Below are 16,096 nucleotides of genomic sequence, written 5' to 3'. Positions count from 1 at the left end.
TTTTACAGACCCTCAATAGTAGTGAGCAAGGTAGGCTTTCTGACCAATTTGCCATTATGATCAGGCACAATCACAGAGTAGAACCTTTTCTTTCCCTTTTCACTAATGTATGCCACCGGTCTATATAAATATTTCTGCGCACATGCCACACCCTGATCAAATAGGCCATCAGTGTAATAGGCCTTGCTGCTACACTTAGGTGCCATATATTCCAACACTGCATTTCTTACCCATTCCGCTCTGGGCTTCTCTACCTCCCGCATTAAAGGCTCAGGTAAATAAGGAAAATCATACCCATGAGATTTTCGAAATCATTGGATGATAACCCTGTCAGCCCATCTATTCTTAAATCAGGTTCTGACCACACGCCTGCCTTGGCCATACCCAAAATAATGGCTCCTCGTGGGGGTCTACAAATTTGACTTCCTCCAAACTTGGAGAGAATACAAGCCCCATGTAATAATCCTTGCTACGATTACGCATTACCTCTGCCTCATGCTCAGGAGTATATTCCCCTTCTTCCCACCAGTGCTCCACTTTGTTGCACTTCACTAGCACAAAGTGGGTTCTGCTCATGTGTGGAACATACTCCCTAAACATTGGATCCCACCAGTTCATTACAACATTCTCCACAGTGAATTTAGACATTAGTACAAAGATTGGTATTAATACACTTGAGGGGTAACGGACATTACTGGGGATGGTGGTCATGGCGATAAGGGTCAATATTTCCCATTTAACCCAGGGAACTCATCTCGGCACTCCAGGGCAGTAGTAGGGGTATTATCACTGAGTGGGGCCGCACAACAATGTCCTGCTTCGACTTGGAAGCAACTACCTTCTTCAATGGGGCAATTACAGTGACCTGGCTCTCAACCTTAACGGCTGACAAGTTTGACAGTCCTGGTGTGACAGAGTGAAGTCAACTCCTATCAGTTACACCTGGGAGACATATGTCTGAGTGCTTCATCCAGCACTCATAAGGGGTAACTCAGGTGGAAGTTAGGAAATCAGAACTCTTTAGCTGACACCTGAGAGCCAGCAAGGTAGATAAAGGATCATGTGACTGGCAGTAGCTGCCAGAGAGAGAGAGAGAGAGAGAGAGAGAAGCACACTGCTGCGTGAGCCCTTAGCCAGAGGGATTTCACCAAAGACTATTTCAACTAAAGTAAGGATTATTCACTTGTTTACTGACTTCTTAAAGTACCCTTATGGTTTGGTTCTGGTTTAGCCAGCCAGCCTGCTAGATAGGTCTGCTGTGTTATTAGTCAGTTTTTCTCCCAAAGTGGAGCAGGATTTATTTTGTTAAAGGGACAGTGTACCCGCATGTTACGTTACTGTGGAGAAATAAAGCCACTGAACGTTTTTATTTATCCTGAAACTATACGTGTGGACTGTTCCCTGACCTCGGCTACAGGCTGTCCTGCCACACCTGGTCTCACTTTTACTTTGGCGCGACCTTAGCCGATCGCCGAAATCACTGCATCCATATCCTCCTTGCTAAGCGGAGGACGGGACGTCAGCTCCTCAGTAGCAGCGTTCGCAGCGGTCAGTTCTCGTGCTTTCTGCAGTTCTCAACACCGCTGAAGGAATGGTTTTACCACAGAGATCACCACCGATGAAGAGACCTCTGGAGCCAGAACGGTGGACTGCTGCACCCACGCCGCTCCTCCTGATGAAAACAGGTATCACAGTTGCCCCACGAGGAGCCTGCGCAGCCACCTTTTAATCAGTACAGGTCATCGTAGACGATGTAGATAAACTTGGAAATACTCCTGTAGGCAATGACTGGCATCCTGGATGATATGGGTTTGTTCCTACTCTATCAAGGAGAAGAACTGGACGCCTCCAACACCGGCCCGCATTGAGACAGGTACATCCAGCACAGGGTTGCAGAGTAGAGCAGTACTCAAATTTTTAGGAGAAAATTAGCTTTCTTTCTTGGGGCCAGTTCCTAATGACCCCGCTCCTGAGTCAGAACTCACACAGCAGTACTCCCCGCAAGACTCGACGGCTAGAACTGTTTAGTGAAATTGGAACAGATCATTTAATATTCCCAGATAGTCTCTCTCTGCTTCCGCAAAATAATTCTCTACCAGCGTCTGCAACTTGCGCACCAGAGCGTAAAGGCTCCATAGTTCTCCAGGTCGTAGAGTAGAAACCTCGTACTGTGGGCAGCGGGACGTAACCTCCAGCTCTCCTCCTGGCCGGTCACATATTGGGCAAAGCAACTGCAGGAAATCCTTTGCATTATTCTGGAGCAGCATGAGTCCTCCTGCCAGCTCGAATCTTTGAGCCAGTTGCTCAGCTATAGTACAGTGCGATGAAGCAGGAATCAAATTAGACACAGCTCTGACACCACGTGTTTCTTGGGTGTTTCTATGGCTTTCGCTCCAATCCACACTTGGTCTGCAAAACAGGGTTTTGCATCTTGCAATTGCTGTATGCGGTTCTCCCGATTTTGGCAGGAACCGTTTACAACCATCAGGATCCTCCTCGAGGACCCTGAATTCATGTTGTGCATGTTGGCAGCTCCTTCTTGGGGGTTCTATGTTTCAAGACATCCACACCTGGACACTCCACATGCACTTTCTTTTAGTGGAGAGTACACGCTAGTAATCCCAATCTTGGAGCTCTAGTACCTCAGAGGCATTGCTGGCGATTCTGCGTGTACTCTGCTGATACCGTGATGATCAGTCACTTCTCAGCACATAGCAACAATTTAGCAAATTAGGGGAGTACACGTGGGCAGCTCCTTCTTGGGGGTTCTGGCATCTTGCCAGACATCCACACCTGGACACTTTCACATGTACTCGGCTGATACCTTGATAGTCACATCTCACTCAGCCCCTTAACAACTAGTTGGATAGAACACTCTGATACATATCCCATCATCTCTCAGATATAGCAATTGTTCTTTGTCTTCAAATGGCTCTGATACCATGACTTATCAGGTCACATCTCAGATATAGCAGCAGTGCTTTTGCAATTGTGAGCTTGACACTACCACTGCACCACTTCAGTGAGCATCTCAAGCTTGCAAATAGTCTGGGAGTATAATGGTTTTGATACAGTGAAGGTCCCATCACTTGTCAGTTTAGCAAATATGCCAATTGTTGGCACTTTAAATGCAATAATCCTTCATTGTCCCCATCTCAGCAGCACCACCAAATGTAACAACCATATCCTCCCCTAAGGGAGATTTGCTGGTAGATAGGTGTTGGTGGTGCTCACCTGTTGGTTCTCAGGAGGTTGAGTCTCCACGATGTTGTAGGGAGTTGGGGCATAGGATACTCTTTAGAGATCGTGCAGCACCTTCATCCTGCAGGGCTCCTGCTATAAATGGGGGCTGATCACCATAGGAACTTCCATGGTGTGGTTAAAGAGTCTGGAGAACCACAGGTCAATGCAACAGATTTATTGCAACTGAACAGAACATAACTAGTCCCCTTTCTTCCAGTATCCCAGCCCAGGGGTACTATCCTTTCCCTGGGCAGGACATGACTAGTCACCCCAGGAGCTTGAGGCCCCATGGCTAATCTCAGCACCCTCACTCCCTTAGGTACAAGGGAGAAACACAGCCCTCTGAACCCAGAGAACCCTCCAACCACCACTACATTTGGAAAGGAGCCAACTTTTATACCAGGGGTGTGCCCCACTACTAAGCCCCAGTAACTGAGCAGTACCACTGGAGTAAGCCCACCCCCTGGCACATGCTCCAACGGTTTCCAGACACCTGCCTGGAAACCGCAACAATGTTTCACCTGGGTGATGAGACTCGCATGCTAGGCCATGTGAGGGGGTTTTAACTGCCTGCTCTTATCAGGACTTATTGTTCTAGGGCAGAAAATATAGCAGCCAGAGGTTACATGGCTACACAAGCAAAAATAGCATGATGTAGTGTGTATTTCAAACAGGCCTCAACATATAAGCTCGTATGACTTGTGTGGGAAACCGCTTCTTCATAGGAATCGTTTCATCCTACTTTCGCACATAGGGCATTTTTCTCAGATTCTCATTATAATCAACTAAAACGTAGACGTTGAAATAGAACTGCTGCAAAAATAAAAATTCAACATATCCCAACTACTCTAATACTATGGTTTTAAAATACTTCACTTGTGCTGGACATCCAGTAAAAAACAGAAAAACAGAACGTTTTCTTGACAAGCACTTCAATAGGACCAAGCAAACTATGTAAATGTGGAGGAAAACATTGTTATGACGTAAACAAAACACACTTATTTTCTACTAGTATCAGTAAAGAATGGAACCATTTCTCACAAGAACTTTCAAGAGGTTGGAACTGGTATAGATGGACAAGTTTTATTACATTATTTTTGCTACTACCATTTTACCAGTTGCTTTTGAATGCAATAAAATGTGTTAACTGGATGTTGAATCTCTTCTCTAACATTGGACTTCATACATTTAATATGAATTATAATGGTGGTAATACATTTGTCATAGGTTGTGATACCTGGCCAATAAGAGGGCTATTCACAAATTAAACTGTGAAATGTTTGGTCTCTCCTTCACTGTGGCATTTTCATCTAAGAAGAACTGTCCTATTGTTCCATTAAAAATATATCACAATAATGAATAGTTTTCTTATACAGCACTGTGACGGTAGGGGGTAACCAGGCACTCAAAGGTCAAGCCCATGAATGTTACCCCAGATCCGTGTGTAAGGGTTCAAGAAGTGTCAGCTCTTGAGCCCAGCAACTGTACACGTATAAGGTGTATTTTGCAATAAAAAAATAATTTTTGTGTTTTTACCTTTCCAGGGATGCCAGCGCGCAGGGATTTGCTAGGGCATGAGTTTCAAGGGGGGGGGGGGGTTTGTGGAGAAATTGTTGTCAGAATGTGCCTAGGTAGTTGGGGTCCGGAGATGTCGGTTCCCCTAAAAATGAATCCGAGAATCATGCTTGGTTCTCGGATACATGTAGGCACATTGTCCCAACAATATCTACCCTTGAAAACGTTTGTGCGACTCACCGCAAAACTTCCCTGCTTCAGCATAGCCCAGAAATGTAAATGGGGCAAAGGGATGCAAAGTGTCCCTGTAACTATGAGGGTCCCTAGGTTAAGGGGGATACCCAGTTAATGCCCAGGTAGCCGAGAACCTGAATTGGGGTTCATGGTCACTCCAACCATAAGTATAAGGTTGTAAGGGGACTCTTGGAGTCCAGTCCATGTCTCTTAGATAGTGTGTGGGGAATTAAGGCTACTAGAAAATAAAGTGCAGCTTTCTATTCTATTCCCCATACCCAGAGACTCAGGATATAGTACAAGTATATTCTATTAACATTGGTTTAATATTGTATGTACTGTTGTGCACGGTAAATGAGCTGGGACTTTCGGAAACCAATGTTCAGACAGGCTACCTGTGAAGACCATTTTGGTAGCAGGGAAGGGCTCAAGTATCCAAATCCTGGGATGAATGGCAGTCGTCCAGGGCTGCCATTTGTCTCACCAGATCTAGAGGAGCCTGACCCAGCGGGCGACTTCTGAATAGCAAGGGACTAAGGTGGCAAACTTGCGCATGTCCCTTGGCAGATTCAGATTCCCCGCTTACCCGGCTTTCCAGACCGGCATCGCTTATTGGCTGTTGAGAAAGTTCCCACTCTCTGATTGGCTGTAGTATTTTGTGAATGAACTCCAAAATACTATAAGAAACCCCTAAGCCAATCACCAGAGAGATTCTCAGCGACTCAAGTGCGGGCTTTTCAAAAGTGCTCTTGCACGAATAGCAGATCACAAGCTTCAGAAAAGTCTGCCCGGAAAATATTTTAAGTCCAGCTTTTTGCGACCAAGTTCTCGGAATGGAGCGGTCGCGGTTGGGATTTCAAGATAATTTTAGTTCCAGGATGTTTGGTGCCAAGTCGCGGTCAAGGAAAAACTCTTATTTAGAGTGCCCTACAGATAGGAAAGTCTAGTTTCTGACCCCAGTCTCCAAGTGTGTCTTTTCGTCTGTATTTTGTGTATCATTGTGTGTATGCCTATTTCTGTTAATGAATCTCAATTTATTTCATTATCTTGTTTTGCTCAATATATGATCCTGGTAAAAGGTGTACAATAAACCTGCTCTCCTGTGACAAGCACTGACAGTGTATATAGCACTGCTGAGCTTGCTAAGATTGTGTGTAACTGTAGAGGGAATTTTGCGGGCACAATGGGGTCTAAATATAAAAGGAACGTGACATACAGGTAGTCCTCTTTTTCTGAGGTTTCACTTTCCATCGGATGAGTTTTCCGACGGCGCATATGCAGTAAAAAAACGTATCAACCGCGGGTTTCACGCATCCGACGGAAACCACAGCCGGTTAACATGGGTCCCGCTTTCCGACTGTCCCTCATCCGACGCGGGTTTGCGGGACGCATTGTGTCAGAAAAGCGAGGACTCACTGTACTTATTAAGTATATCCATGGCTGTAGCGCTAGTATTCTGTGTTGCAAAAGAGAGACTTTAAGGTGACAGAGAAAACCAATGCAGAAAACAGGCAAGAAAAGTAATGCCAGCCACACATTTATTCATACATACTGTAGATCTGCGCCAACATGCAAACGTAACTCCACCCCAACGCCTCACACTTGCTCCATAAATCCCTCATCTGATCACAGACATAACGCAAAATGGGCGCAATCAAGATTACTATATAAACGCCTCCTGGTGCAGGTATTATTCAACGAGATGTGTTTAAGTAAATACTTTGCATTTCTATTTCTGCTATGATTCAGAGCTAATTAAGCTTAAACATGATCATATCTTCAGCGAAGACAAGCTCTCCGTCATAGAAATTATAGCAGAATCCTAAAGAAAATTAAAAAAATACAAATACTAAAATCAGACTTTAAAGTATATTTCACAGCTTAAAAAAATAATAAAAAGTGTGTCTTTACTATGAACTATTCACCACTTGGTTTCACTGTGCATATTTTTTGTTGGCTTACCTTGCTTTGATTGGAAAATTCTGGCTCATGTCTCTCAAAACCTTCAATGCTTCATAAACAGGTGTAGAGACAATTTTAGAGGCTGCTTGGAAGCCAAGATCTAAGATGAGAACAAAAAATGTGCAGCTGAATGAACCAGTCAAAGTGTTCTTTGCAGCAATTAAAGTGGTGCACATAACCATTATTTCAACAGACTTCCTAAAATTACTTGTTTAGAACAAACGGTAAATCTGGGTAATTGTAAAAAGCAGCCCCCTAATCTTCCCCTCTTTTCTTTACCTGGTAACCAGGGGGTGTTGGAGCTGAAACACGTTAATTTCAGGTCTGCAGACTCCCTGGTTTCCGACTTCTTTACTGGGAAAAATAGCGCAGAAACTTCCTTGTATTTAAATCCCACGGATTATGTCTCGGCTTCCAATAGGCACATGACGCGGGAGACATAAGACACTATTTTTTCCCGTGGAGGGGACAGGAAAGCGCTATTTTCAGCCCTAAGTATTTGGGGAAGAACAGTTTCCCCAGACCTTAAATAGTGCATTTTAGCTCTGGGGACCTCTGCCTCACATCCTGGGCAAATAAGTGTGCAAAAAAAAAGAAAGAAAAAGATAAAAGGAGAAGGAGGAATTTCTGCTTTAAGTAAGGAGAATAGGCAATTCATCAGAAAAATCTAAGTCATGCCATCATTTCCCATGAACATACACTTCTTTCAAACTGCTATATGTCTGACCTCTAACAGAGCTTAAAATATGACAGCATAACGTTTCTGGTGAGGTAAAGTTCCATTAAAATCGTTAGAGTCAACGGGAACAGTGGATAAGGTAAGGGTTCATTTATTGAGGTGGTAGAAAGCCAGTCATACAAAGAAAAGTGAAGGAGCTGATTAATGTCACAGTAAAGTTAAAAAGCATCATCAGTGAATAAACTATATTCTGGACTGAACATTTTCATAGAAAATGTAGAAAAAAAATATATTAAACGTGTGAATTAGAATAAATAAAACCCTAAATTTTTCATATTAGTTTTTATGTTATATATCAAGAAATATAAAAATGGATGGAACTTTCTACATAAGTGAATAAGAATAACGGACAGCTACAAACACACACAGTACTGTATGTATATAGTTATACAAATTGATTATTTTATTTTTTATCAATTTAGATTACGTCTGAAGGTGAATGGCGGATGTTTAATAAAGATAAATAAAAGGTTGTGCATTTGGGAATCAACAATAATAATGCCTTCTTAAAACTCCTATATCCACCAAAGGCTGCTAGGCTTAGCACAACTCGGGTCCTATTTATATGAATGGGAGTAAAGGTCTTGCTCAAGCTTAGCACCCTTTTGTTGATCTGGGCCTTAAGGGCAAATTCTATATGTTCAGAATCGGGCCATATTTGACAGAAAACAACCCTAATGGCAACTTATGTCTGCAGTATATAGAATTTACCCTAACTGAGAAAATAAGGTCAAGAGAAGGATTGAGGAGAGCTTTTAGACAGCAGGCTGACTAATAGTGCTCAGTGCCAGACCAAAGTTGCAAAGGCTACCAGGATATTATTATGCATTAAACTTGGTACAATAGAACAGAGAAAACCCGGGCGCTTCCTCCGAAAAGAGTATTTAATGGGACAAATAAAATGGATGGTTTACAACCTTGAAACTGTTGTACAAGGGCCCCCTCGGTGACGTCGTCTCTCCTATGACTCTGACCCCAATAGGATCTATCCAGGATCCTTGTTACTACGGGGATACAGAAAAAAGGGGGAGCACAGGTAGAGGGATAATGTTGTGATGTGTGATATATAAAACCTCTGATAAAAAACTCTAATAAAAGACTCTAATAAAAGATGGTGGGAGTAATAAAAAATGGAAACACATTTACACGGCCTTGTGTAAATGCTTTCACATCAAGGTGTCTTTATTGTCTTCTTTCTTTTCTTCTCCTCTTTCCTTTTGCTCTGTTGTGGTGCTTTTCTTTCTTCTCCGGTTCAGGTATATTGTTAGGTTCTCCGATGACTTTTCCTTCAGGCGTCACCCTCAAGGCAAACAGATATACACATGTATAAACAATATTGCTAATAACAATGATATACAATGACCAGCTGTAATCTAACACAGCAGATAAATGCAGTCACTCACACGGCCAGGTGTGAGTGCAACCTGTGGGGAAGTTATCTTTTCTTTGTAACACGTATGATGGTTGTATCCAATATTTAATGAATACGTGGATGGTGGATAATGATAGATAAATAAATAAATATATATATATATATATATAATCAAAAAATAAATAGATGATACCGTTCTGTGGCTAACGAAATGCTTTTATTTGTGCGAGCTTTCGAGATACACTGATCTCTTCTTCCGGCGATGTTACAATGAATCAAGCAAGGATAACTTAAAAACAGTGTCTCTTGGAATGTTATCTGTGCTTGTCCTTCCCCCGGTGTGGATGTGTTTTATGGCTAGAGGTGTCAAAGGGTAACTGAAAGCAAGTGAAGAAAGTGTGTATGTGTATCAGTGTGAATAAAAATGAATGGAGAGCCCACAGTATAAACAGTGCTCTACACAAGGTGTGTGTGGAGTGAGAGGGATATAAATGGTGTGGGTGGGTGTGGAAATGTGAGAGTTTGTAGCACAACTAAAAGTGTGTGTGGATACTATGTGGTCCCTATTGGTGTATATGGATGGAAAAATAAGGAGTATTAGTATGTGTGAGAATGTATGCACACACAGCTGTCTCTCACACATACTAATACTCCTTATTTTTCCATCCATATACACCAATAGGGACCACATAGTATCCACACACACTTTTAGTTGTGCTACAAACTCTCACATTTCCACACCCACCCACACCATTTATATCCCTCTCACTCCACACACACCTTGTGTAGAGCACTGTTTATACTGTGGGCTCTCCATTCATTTTTATTCACACTGATACACATACACATTCTTTCTTCACTTGCTTTCAGTTACCCTTTGACACCTCTAGCCATAAAACACATCCACACCGGGGGAAGGACAAGCACAGATAACATTCCAAGAGACACTGTTTTTAAGTTATCCTTGCTTCATTCACTGTAACATCGCCGGAAGAAGAGATCAGTGTATCTCGAAAGCTCGCACAAATAAAAGCATTTCGTTAGCCACAGAACGGTATCATCTATTTATTTTTTGATTATTGAAGCTCGGCTAACACGGTACTGATACCTCTACATATATATATATATATATATATATATAGGATGATACTCGTGTGAGTAAACACACATAGGGGTATCTCTAAATGATGGGTGATAATAGGTAATAATAAATATAAAAGTTGATACTCACACGGCCTTGTGTGAGAAAACACACATAAGGGTATCTCTGGAGGCTTCAACGTTGATATCCCGGCAGGGGGAGAAAGGCTAGATTCTCCTCCCTAGTTAGGTATTGAGACAAAGTATAGTCCTGAATGAGCAATACCTATCCTTTATTTAACATTAAAAATAGAACATGAACTGTAAAAAACAAACGGAGCCTGAGGAAGCCCGCAGAGTGGCAAAAACGCGTTGCTCTTTTCCATCAGTGTTTTTGGACTATCCCAGCCACCGTCGAGGAGAAGGCAACGGAGCAATGCAGCAGCATATCCCGGACGCGGAGTCAGCTAGCTGCGTGCATCGATCCCTGCATTATATCATCCTACAGACTGGCTGCATCATTTTATTTGTTTTTTACAGTTCATAAATAGCTTTTCTCCCCCTGCCGGGATATCAACGTTGAAGCCTCCAGAGATACCCTTATGTGTGTTTTTCTCACACAAGGCCGTGTGAGTATCAACTTTTATATTTATTATTACCTATCATCACCCATCATTTAGAGATACCCCTATGTGTGTTTACTCACACAAGGCCGTGTATCATCCTTTATATATTTATAATATATATATGTATATATATATATATACAGTGTTCGACAAATCACCCAAAAATCTACTCGCCCAACCAAAAAATCTACTCGCCACCTGGTCCCGCCCCCAACCCCGCCCCTAGTCCCACCCCCCAACTCCGCCCCCTAGTCCCGCCCCCAAACTCCGCCCCTAGTCCCCGCCCCCAACCCCGCTTTAAAATAAAATATATAAAATAAAATACATTTAATAAATTCCTAGTCAGAACAACATTCGTTTTTGACATAAATGTATTTATTGTATTACATTATACTACAATTAGTCGTGTGTGTGTGTGTGTGTGTGTGTCAATGTCGGATCTAGAAATAAAAGCCAGATGTGAATGACTAGTTTCCTGAACCCCTTAACCAGTGTCTGGACGTCGGCGCTTCACAGAGAGAGACAGAGAGAGACAGACAGACAGACACACACCCACAGAGAGCGGCACACCCCACACAGAGAGAAAGAGAGACACACAGAGAAAGAGACACACAGAGAAAGAGAGAGAATGAGAGACACACACACTGAGAGAATGAGAGACAAAGAGAGAGTGCGACAGAGAGAGTGCGACAGAGAGAGGGAGAGGGTGACAGAGAGAGGGAGAGGGTGACAGAGAGAGGGAGAGGGTGACAGAGAGAGGGAGAGGGTGACAGAGAGAGGGTGAGGGTGGCAGAGAGAGGGAGAGGGCGACACAGGGAGAGGGCGACACAGGGAGAGGGCGACACGGAGAGGGAGGGTGACACAGGGAGAGGGAGGGTGACAGGGAGAGGGAGGGTGACAGGGAGAGGGAGGGTGACACAGGGAGAGGGAGAGTGTGACACAGGGACAGGGAGAGGGTGACACAGGGAGAGGGGACACAGGGAGAGGGTGACAAAGGGAGAGGGAGAGAGAGAGGGGTGACACAGGGAGAGGGTGACACAGGGAGAGGGTGACAGGGAGAGGGAGGGTGACACAGGGAGAGGGTGACACAGGGAGAGGGAGAGAGGGAGACACAGGGAGGGAGGGAGAGTTTGACACAGGGAGAGGGAGGGTGACACAGGGAGAGGGAGGGTGACACAGGGAGAGGGAGGGTGACACAGGGAGAGGGAGGGTGACACGGAGAGGGTGACACAGGGAGAGGGAGAGGGTGGGTGACATAGGGAGAGGGTGGGTGACACAGGGAGAGGGAGGGTGACACAGGGAGAGGGAGGGTGACACAGGGAGAGGGAGGGTGACACAGGGGAGAGGGAGGGTGACACAGGGAGAGGGAGGGTGACACAGGGAGAGGGAGGGTGACACAGGGAGAGGGAGGGTGACACAGGGAGAGGGGAGGGTGACACAGGGAGAGGGAGGCTGACACGGAGAGGGAGAGGGTGACACAGAGACAGGGAGAGGGTGACACAGGGAGAGGGTGACACAGGGAGAGGGAGAGAGAGGGTGACACAGGGGAGAGGGTGACACAGGGAGAGGGAGGGTGACACAGTGAGAGGGTGACACAGGGAGGGAGGGAGAGGGTGACACAGGGAGAGGGTGACACAGGGAGAGGGAGGGTGACACAGAGAGGGTAACACGGAGAGGGTGACAGATGGAGAGGGTGACACAGGGAGAGGGAGAGAAAGGGAGAGGGTGACACAGGGAGAGGGAGAGGGTGACACAGGGAGAGGTAGAGGGTGACACAGGGAGAGGGTGACACAGGGAGAGGGTGACACAGGGAGAGGGAGAGGGTGACACAGGGAGAGGGTGACCCAGGGAGAGGGTGACACAGGGAGAGGGAGAGAGGGTGACACACTCACAGACACAGACACCCACTCTCACCTCAGACAAACTCACACACACACACACACAGTCTGTCACTCACACACACACAGTCTGTCACTCACACACACAAACACTCACCCGCAAGGCAGGTGGGGTGGCAGAGGGTGACAGAGAGAGGGAGAGGGTGACAGAGAGAGGGAGAGGGTGACAGAGAGAGGGAGAGGGTGACAGAGAGAGGGTGAGGGTGGCAGAGAGAGGGAGAGGGCGACACAGGGAGAGGGAGGGTGACACAGGGAGAGGGAGGGTGACACAGGGAGAGGGAGGGTGACAGGGAGAGGGAGGGTGACAACAGGGAGAGGGAGAGGGTGACACAGGGACAGGGTGACACAGGGAGAGGGTGACACAGGGAGAGGGAGAGGGTGACCAAGGGAGAGGGAGAGAGAGGGTGACACAGGGAGAGGGTGACAGGGAGAGGGTGACAGGGAGAGTTTGACACAGGGAGAGGGAGGGGTGACACAGGGAGAGGGAGGGGTGACACAGGGAGAGGGTGACACAGGGAGAGGGAGAGGGTGGGTGACATAGGGAGAGGGTGGGTGACATAGGGAGAGGGTGGGTGACACAGGGAGAGGGAGGGTGACACAGGGAGAGGGAGGGTGACACAGGGAGAGGGAGGGCGACACAGGGAGAGGGAGGGCGACACAGGGAGAGGGAGGGTGACACAGGGAGAGGAGGGTGACACAGGGAGAGGGAGGGTGACACAGGGAGAGGAGGGTGACACAGGGAGAGGGAGGGTGACACAGGGAGAGGGAGGGTGACAGGGAGAGGGAGGGTGACAGGGAGAGGGAGGGTGACACGGGAGAGGGAGAGGGTGACACAGGGAGAGGGTGACACAGGGAGAGGGTGACACAGGGAGAGGGAGAGAGAGGGTGACACAGGGAGAGGGTGACACAGGGAGAGGGGTGACACAGGGAGAGGGAGAGGGGTGACACAGGGAGAGGGAGGGTGACACAGGGAAGAGGGTGACACAGGGAGAGGTAGGGTGACACGGAGAGGTAGGGTGACACAGAGAGGGTGACACGGAGAGGGTGACACATGGAGAGGGTGACACAGGGAGAGGGGTGACACAGGGAGAGGGTGACACAGGGAGAGGGAGAGAAAGGGAGAGGGTGACACAGGGAGAGGGGAGGGTGACACAGGGAGAGGGAGAGGGTGACATAGGGGAGAGGAGAGGGTGACACAGGGAGAGGGTGACACAGGGAGAGGGAGAGGGATACACAGGGAGAGGGTGACACAGGGAGAGGGAGAGAGGGTGACACACTCACAGACACAGACACCCACTCTCACTCAGACAAACTCACACACACACACACACACACACACACACTCACACACACAAACACTCACCCGCAAGGCAGGGGGTCGCACACGGCAGGAGGGCCTCTGCAAGGGGCCGCGCCCCCTCCAGAGGGGGACGCCGACACCGCAGTATCCTGCTTAGACCGAGCAGGTGAGGCAGAGGCCCCTGTGAGGGGATTTCCCCTGCTTAGAGCAGGGAGAGGCCCAGGTGAGGGGATTTCCCCTGCTTAGAGCAGGGAGAGGCCCCGGTGAGGCAGAGGCCCCGGTGAGGGGATTTCCCCTGCTTAGAGCAGGAAGAGGCCTCCGGTGAGGGGATTTCCCCTGCTTAGAGCAGGGAGAGGCACGCGTGGGGTGAGGGGGGGGGGTCACGGAGGCCGGGAGAGATTGGGGTGAGGGGGGGGGGGTGGATGGCCCGATGGGAGGGGGGTGGTGGATGGTCTATGCGAGGGGGGGGCGGATGGCCCGATGGGAGGGAGGGGGGGGGGCGGATGGCCCGATGGCAGGGAGGGGGGGGGCGGATGGCCGATGGGAGGGAGGGGGGGGCGGATGGCCCGATGGGAGGGAGGGGGGGGGTGACAGATGGCCCTGCAGGGGCCTGAGGCAGACAGGCGTGGAAGGGGCTGGCTGGCGGAAGGGGGAGGAGTGGAAGAGCTGAGGAGGGAAAGTTGCTGAGAGCGGCGGGGGAGGAGCGAAGGCAGTGATCAGAGAGCCGGCTTTTTTTATTTTTCTCCAGCGCGAGCGCGGGAAAAACAGCAGCGCGAGCGCGGGAAATTTAAAAAATACACGTGTGCTGCTTGTGCCAATATTTACTCGCCCGGGGGTTAAATCCACCCGCCCCGGGCGAGTAAATGTATATAATTGTCGAACACTGTATATATATATATATATATTTATCATCACCCATCATTATCCACCATCCACGTATTCATTAAATATTGGATACAACCATCATACGTGTTACAAAGAAAAGATACCTTCCCCACAGGTTGCACTCACACCTGGCCGTGTGAGTGACTGCATTTATCTGCTGTTTTAGATTACAGCTGGTCATTGTATATCATTGTTATTAGCAATATTGTTTATACATGTGTATATCTGTTTGCCTTGAGGGTGACGCCTGAAGGAAAAGTCGTCGGAGAACCTAACAATATACCAAGACCTGAGAAGAAAGAAAAACACCACAACAGAGGAAAATGAAAGAAGAGAAGAAAAGAAAGAAGACCACAAAGACACTTTGATGTGAAAGCATTTACACAAGGCCGTGTAAGTGTGTTTCCATTTTTTATTACTCCCACCATCTTTTATTAGAGTTTTTTATCAGAGGTTTTATATAATCACACATCACAACATTATCCCTCTACCTGTGCTCTCCCTTTTTTCTGTATCCCCTTATTAAACTTGGTACACCTGTAGATAAAAAGGGAAGAAAACACTTTGCTACTGAATAAATAATTAAGAGCAGACCTTGAGTGCGAGATACAGTTGTGAGCATCCCACCACAAAGTTACAGTACAGAACTGGAAAAAGTGCAAAGAAGAGACACCAAATTACTAAAGGGTAGGGAAGGCCTGAAATGCTATCCAAATTAGGATTGTTTACATTAGAAAATAGGAAGGATGTGATTACTACTGTATTTACAAATATATCCAAGATAAATACAAGAGTATCTTTTACAATTCATGTATCTTTTCATCCCAAGGACAAATTACACAATCAGTCTTTGAGTTCAGGTGGATTGAAATTTCACCATTAGCAAAAGAGAATGGTTCTTTATAGTAAGACAAGTGAAATTGTATTATCCATGAAAACTTTGATGGCATGTGAAGATATTTTTAATAAGAAGTTAGATATCTTTTTAGAAAAGCTCGGAAGGTCTAGTGAACATTTGATTGTCATTACTTGAGTCAGGTAGGATTCTTTTTCCCATTATGAGATATAATAAACATGTTTCACTAGGGTTTTCTGTTTGTCTTCCTCTGGGTCTGTATACTGTAACTGGAAATATAGGATGAGTATCTCCACCATCTAGAATTTAACAAAGGTTAAACTTGATGGACAGAAGTATTTTTTCAACCTAATCTACTATGTTAGTATAATTTATTTAAGGAACTT

At 46.4% G+C, this 16,096-nt stretch overlaps 1 protein-coding gene across 1 annotated transcript in view; it reads right to left on the bottom strand.

Moving 5' to 3' along the window:
* Positions 1 to 16,096, bottom strand: part of UGGT2 (UDP-glucose glycoprotein glucosyltransferase 2) — a 248,351-nt gene that overhangs the window by 210,211 nt on the left and 22,044 nt on the right. Inside the window, exon 9 of the mRNA XM_075590844.1 lies at positions 6,955 to 7,054. Within this exon, the coding sequence (XP_075446959.1) occupies positions 6,955 to 7,054 (100 nt within the window). The remainder of the gene's footprint in view (positions 1 to 6,954; positions 7,055 to 16,096) is intronic.

This window comes from Ascaphus truei, chromosome 3, assembly GCF_040206685.1.
Source record: "Ascaphus truei isolate aAscTru1 chromosome 3, aAscTru1.hap1, whole genome shotgun sequence".
Taxonomy (NCBI): Eukaryota; Metazoa; Chordata; class Amphibia; order Anura; family Ascaphidae; genus Ascaphus; species Ascaphus truei.
Note: the sequence above shows the minus strand (reverse complement) of the source record. Positions and strands in the feature narration are given on the sequence as shown.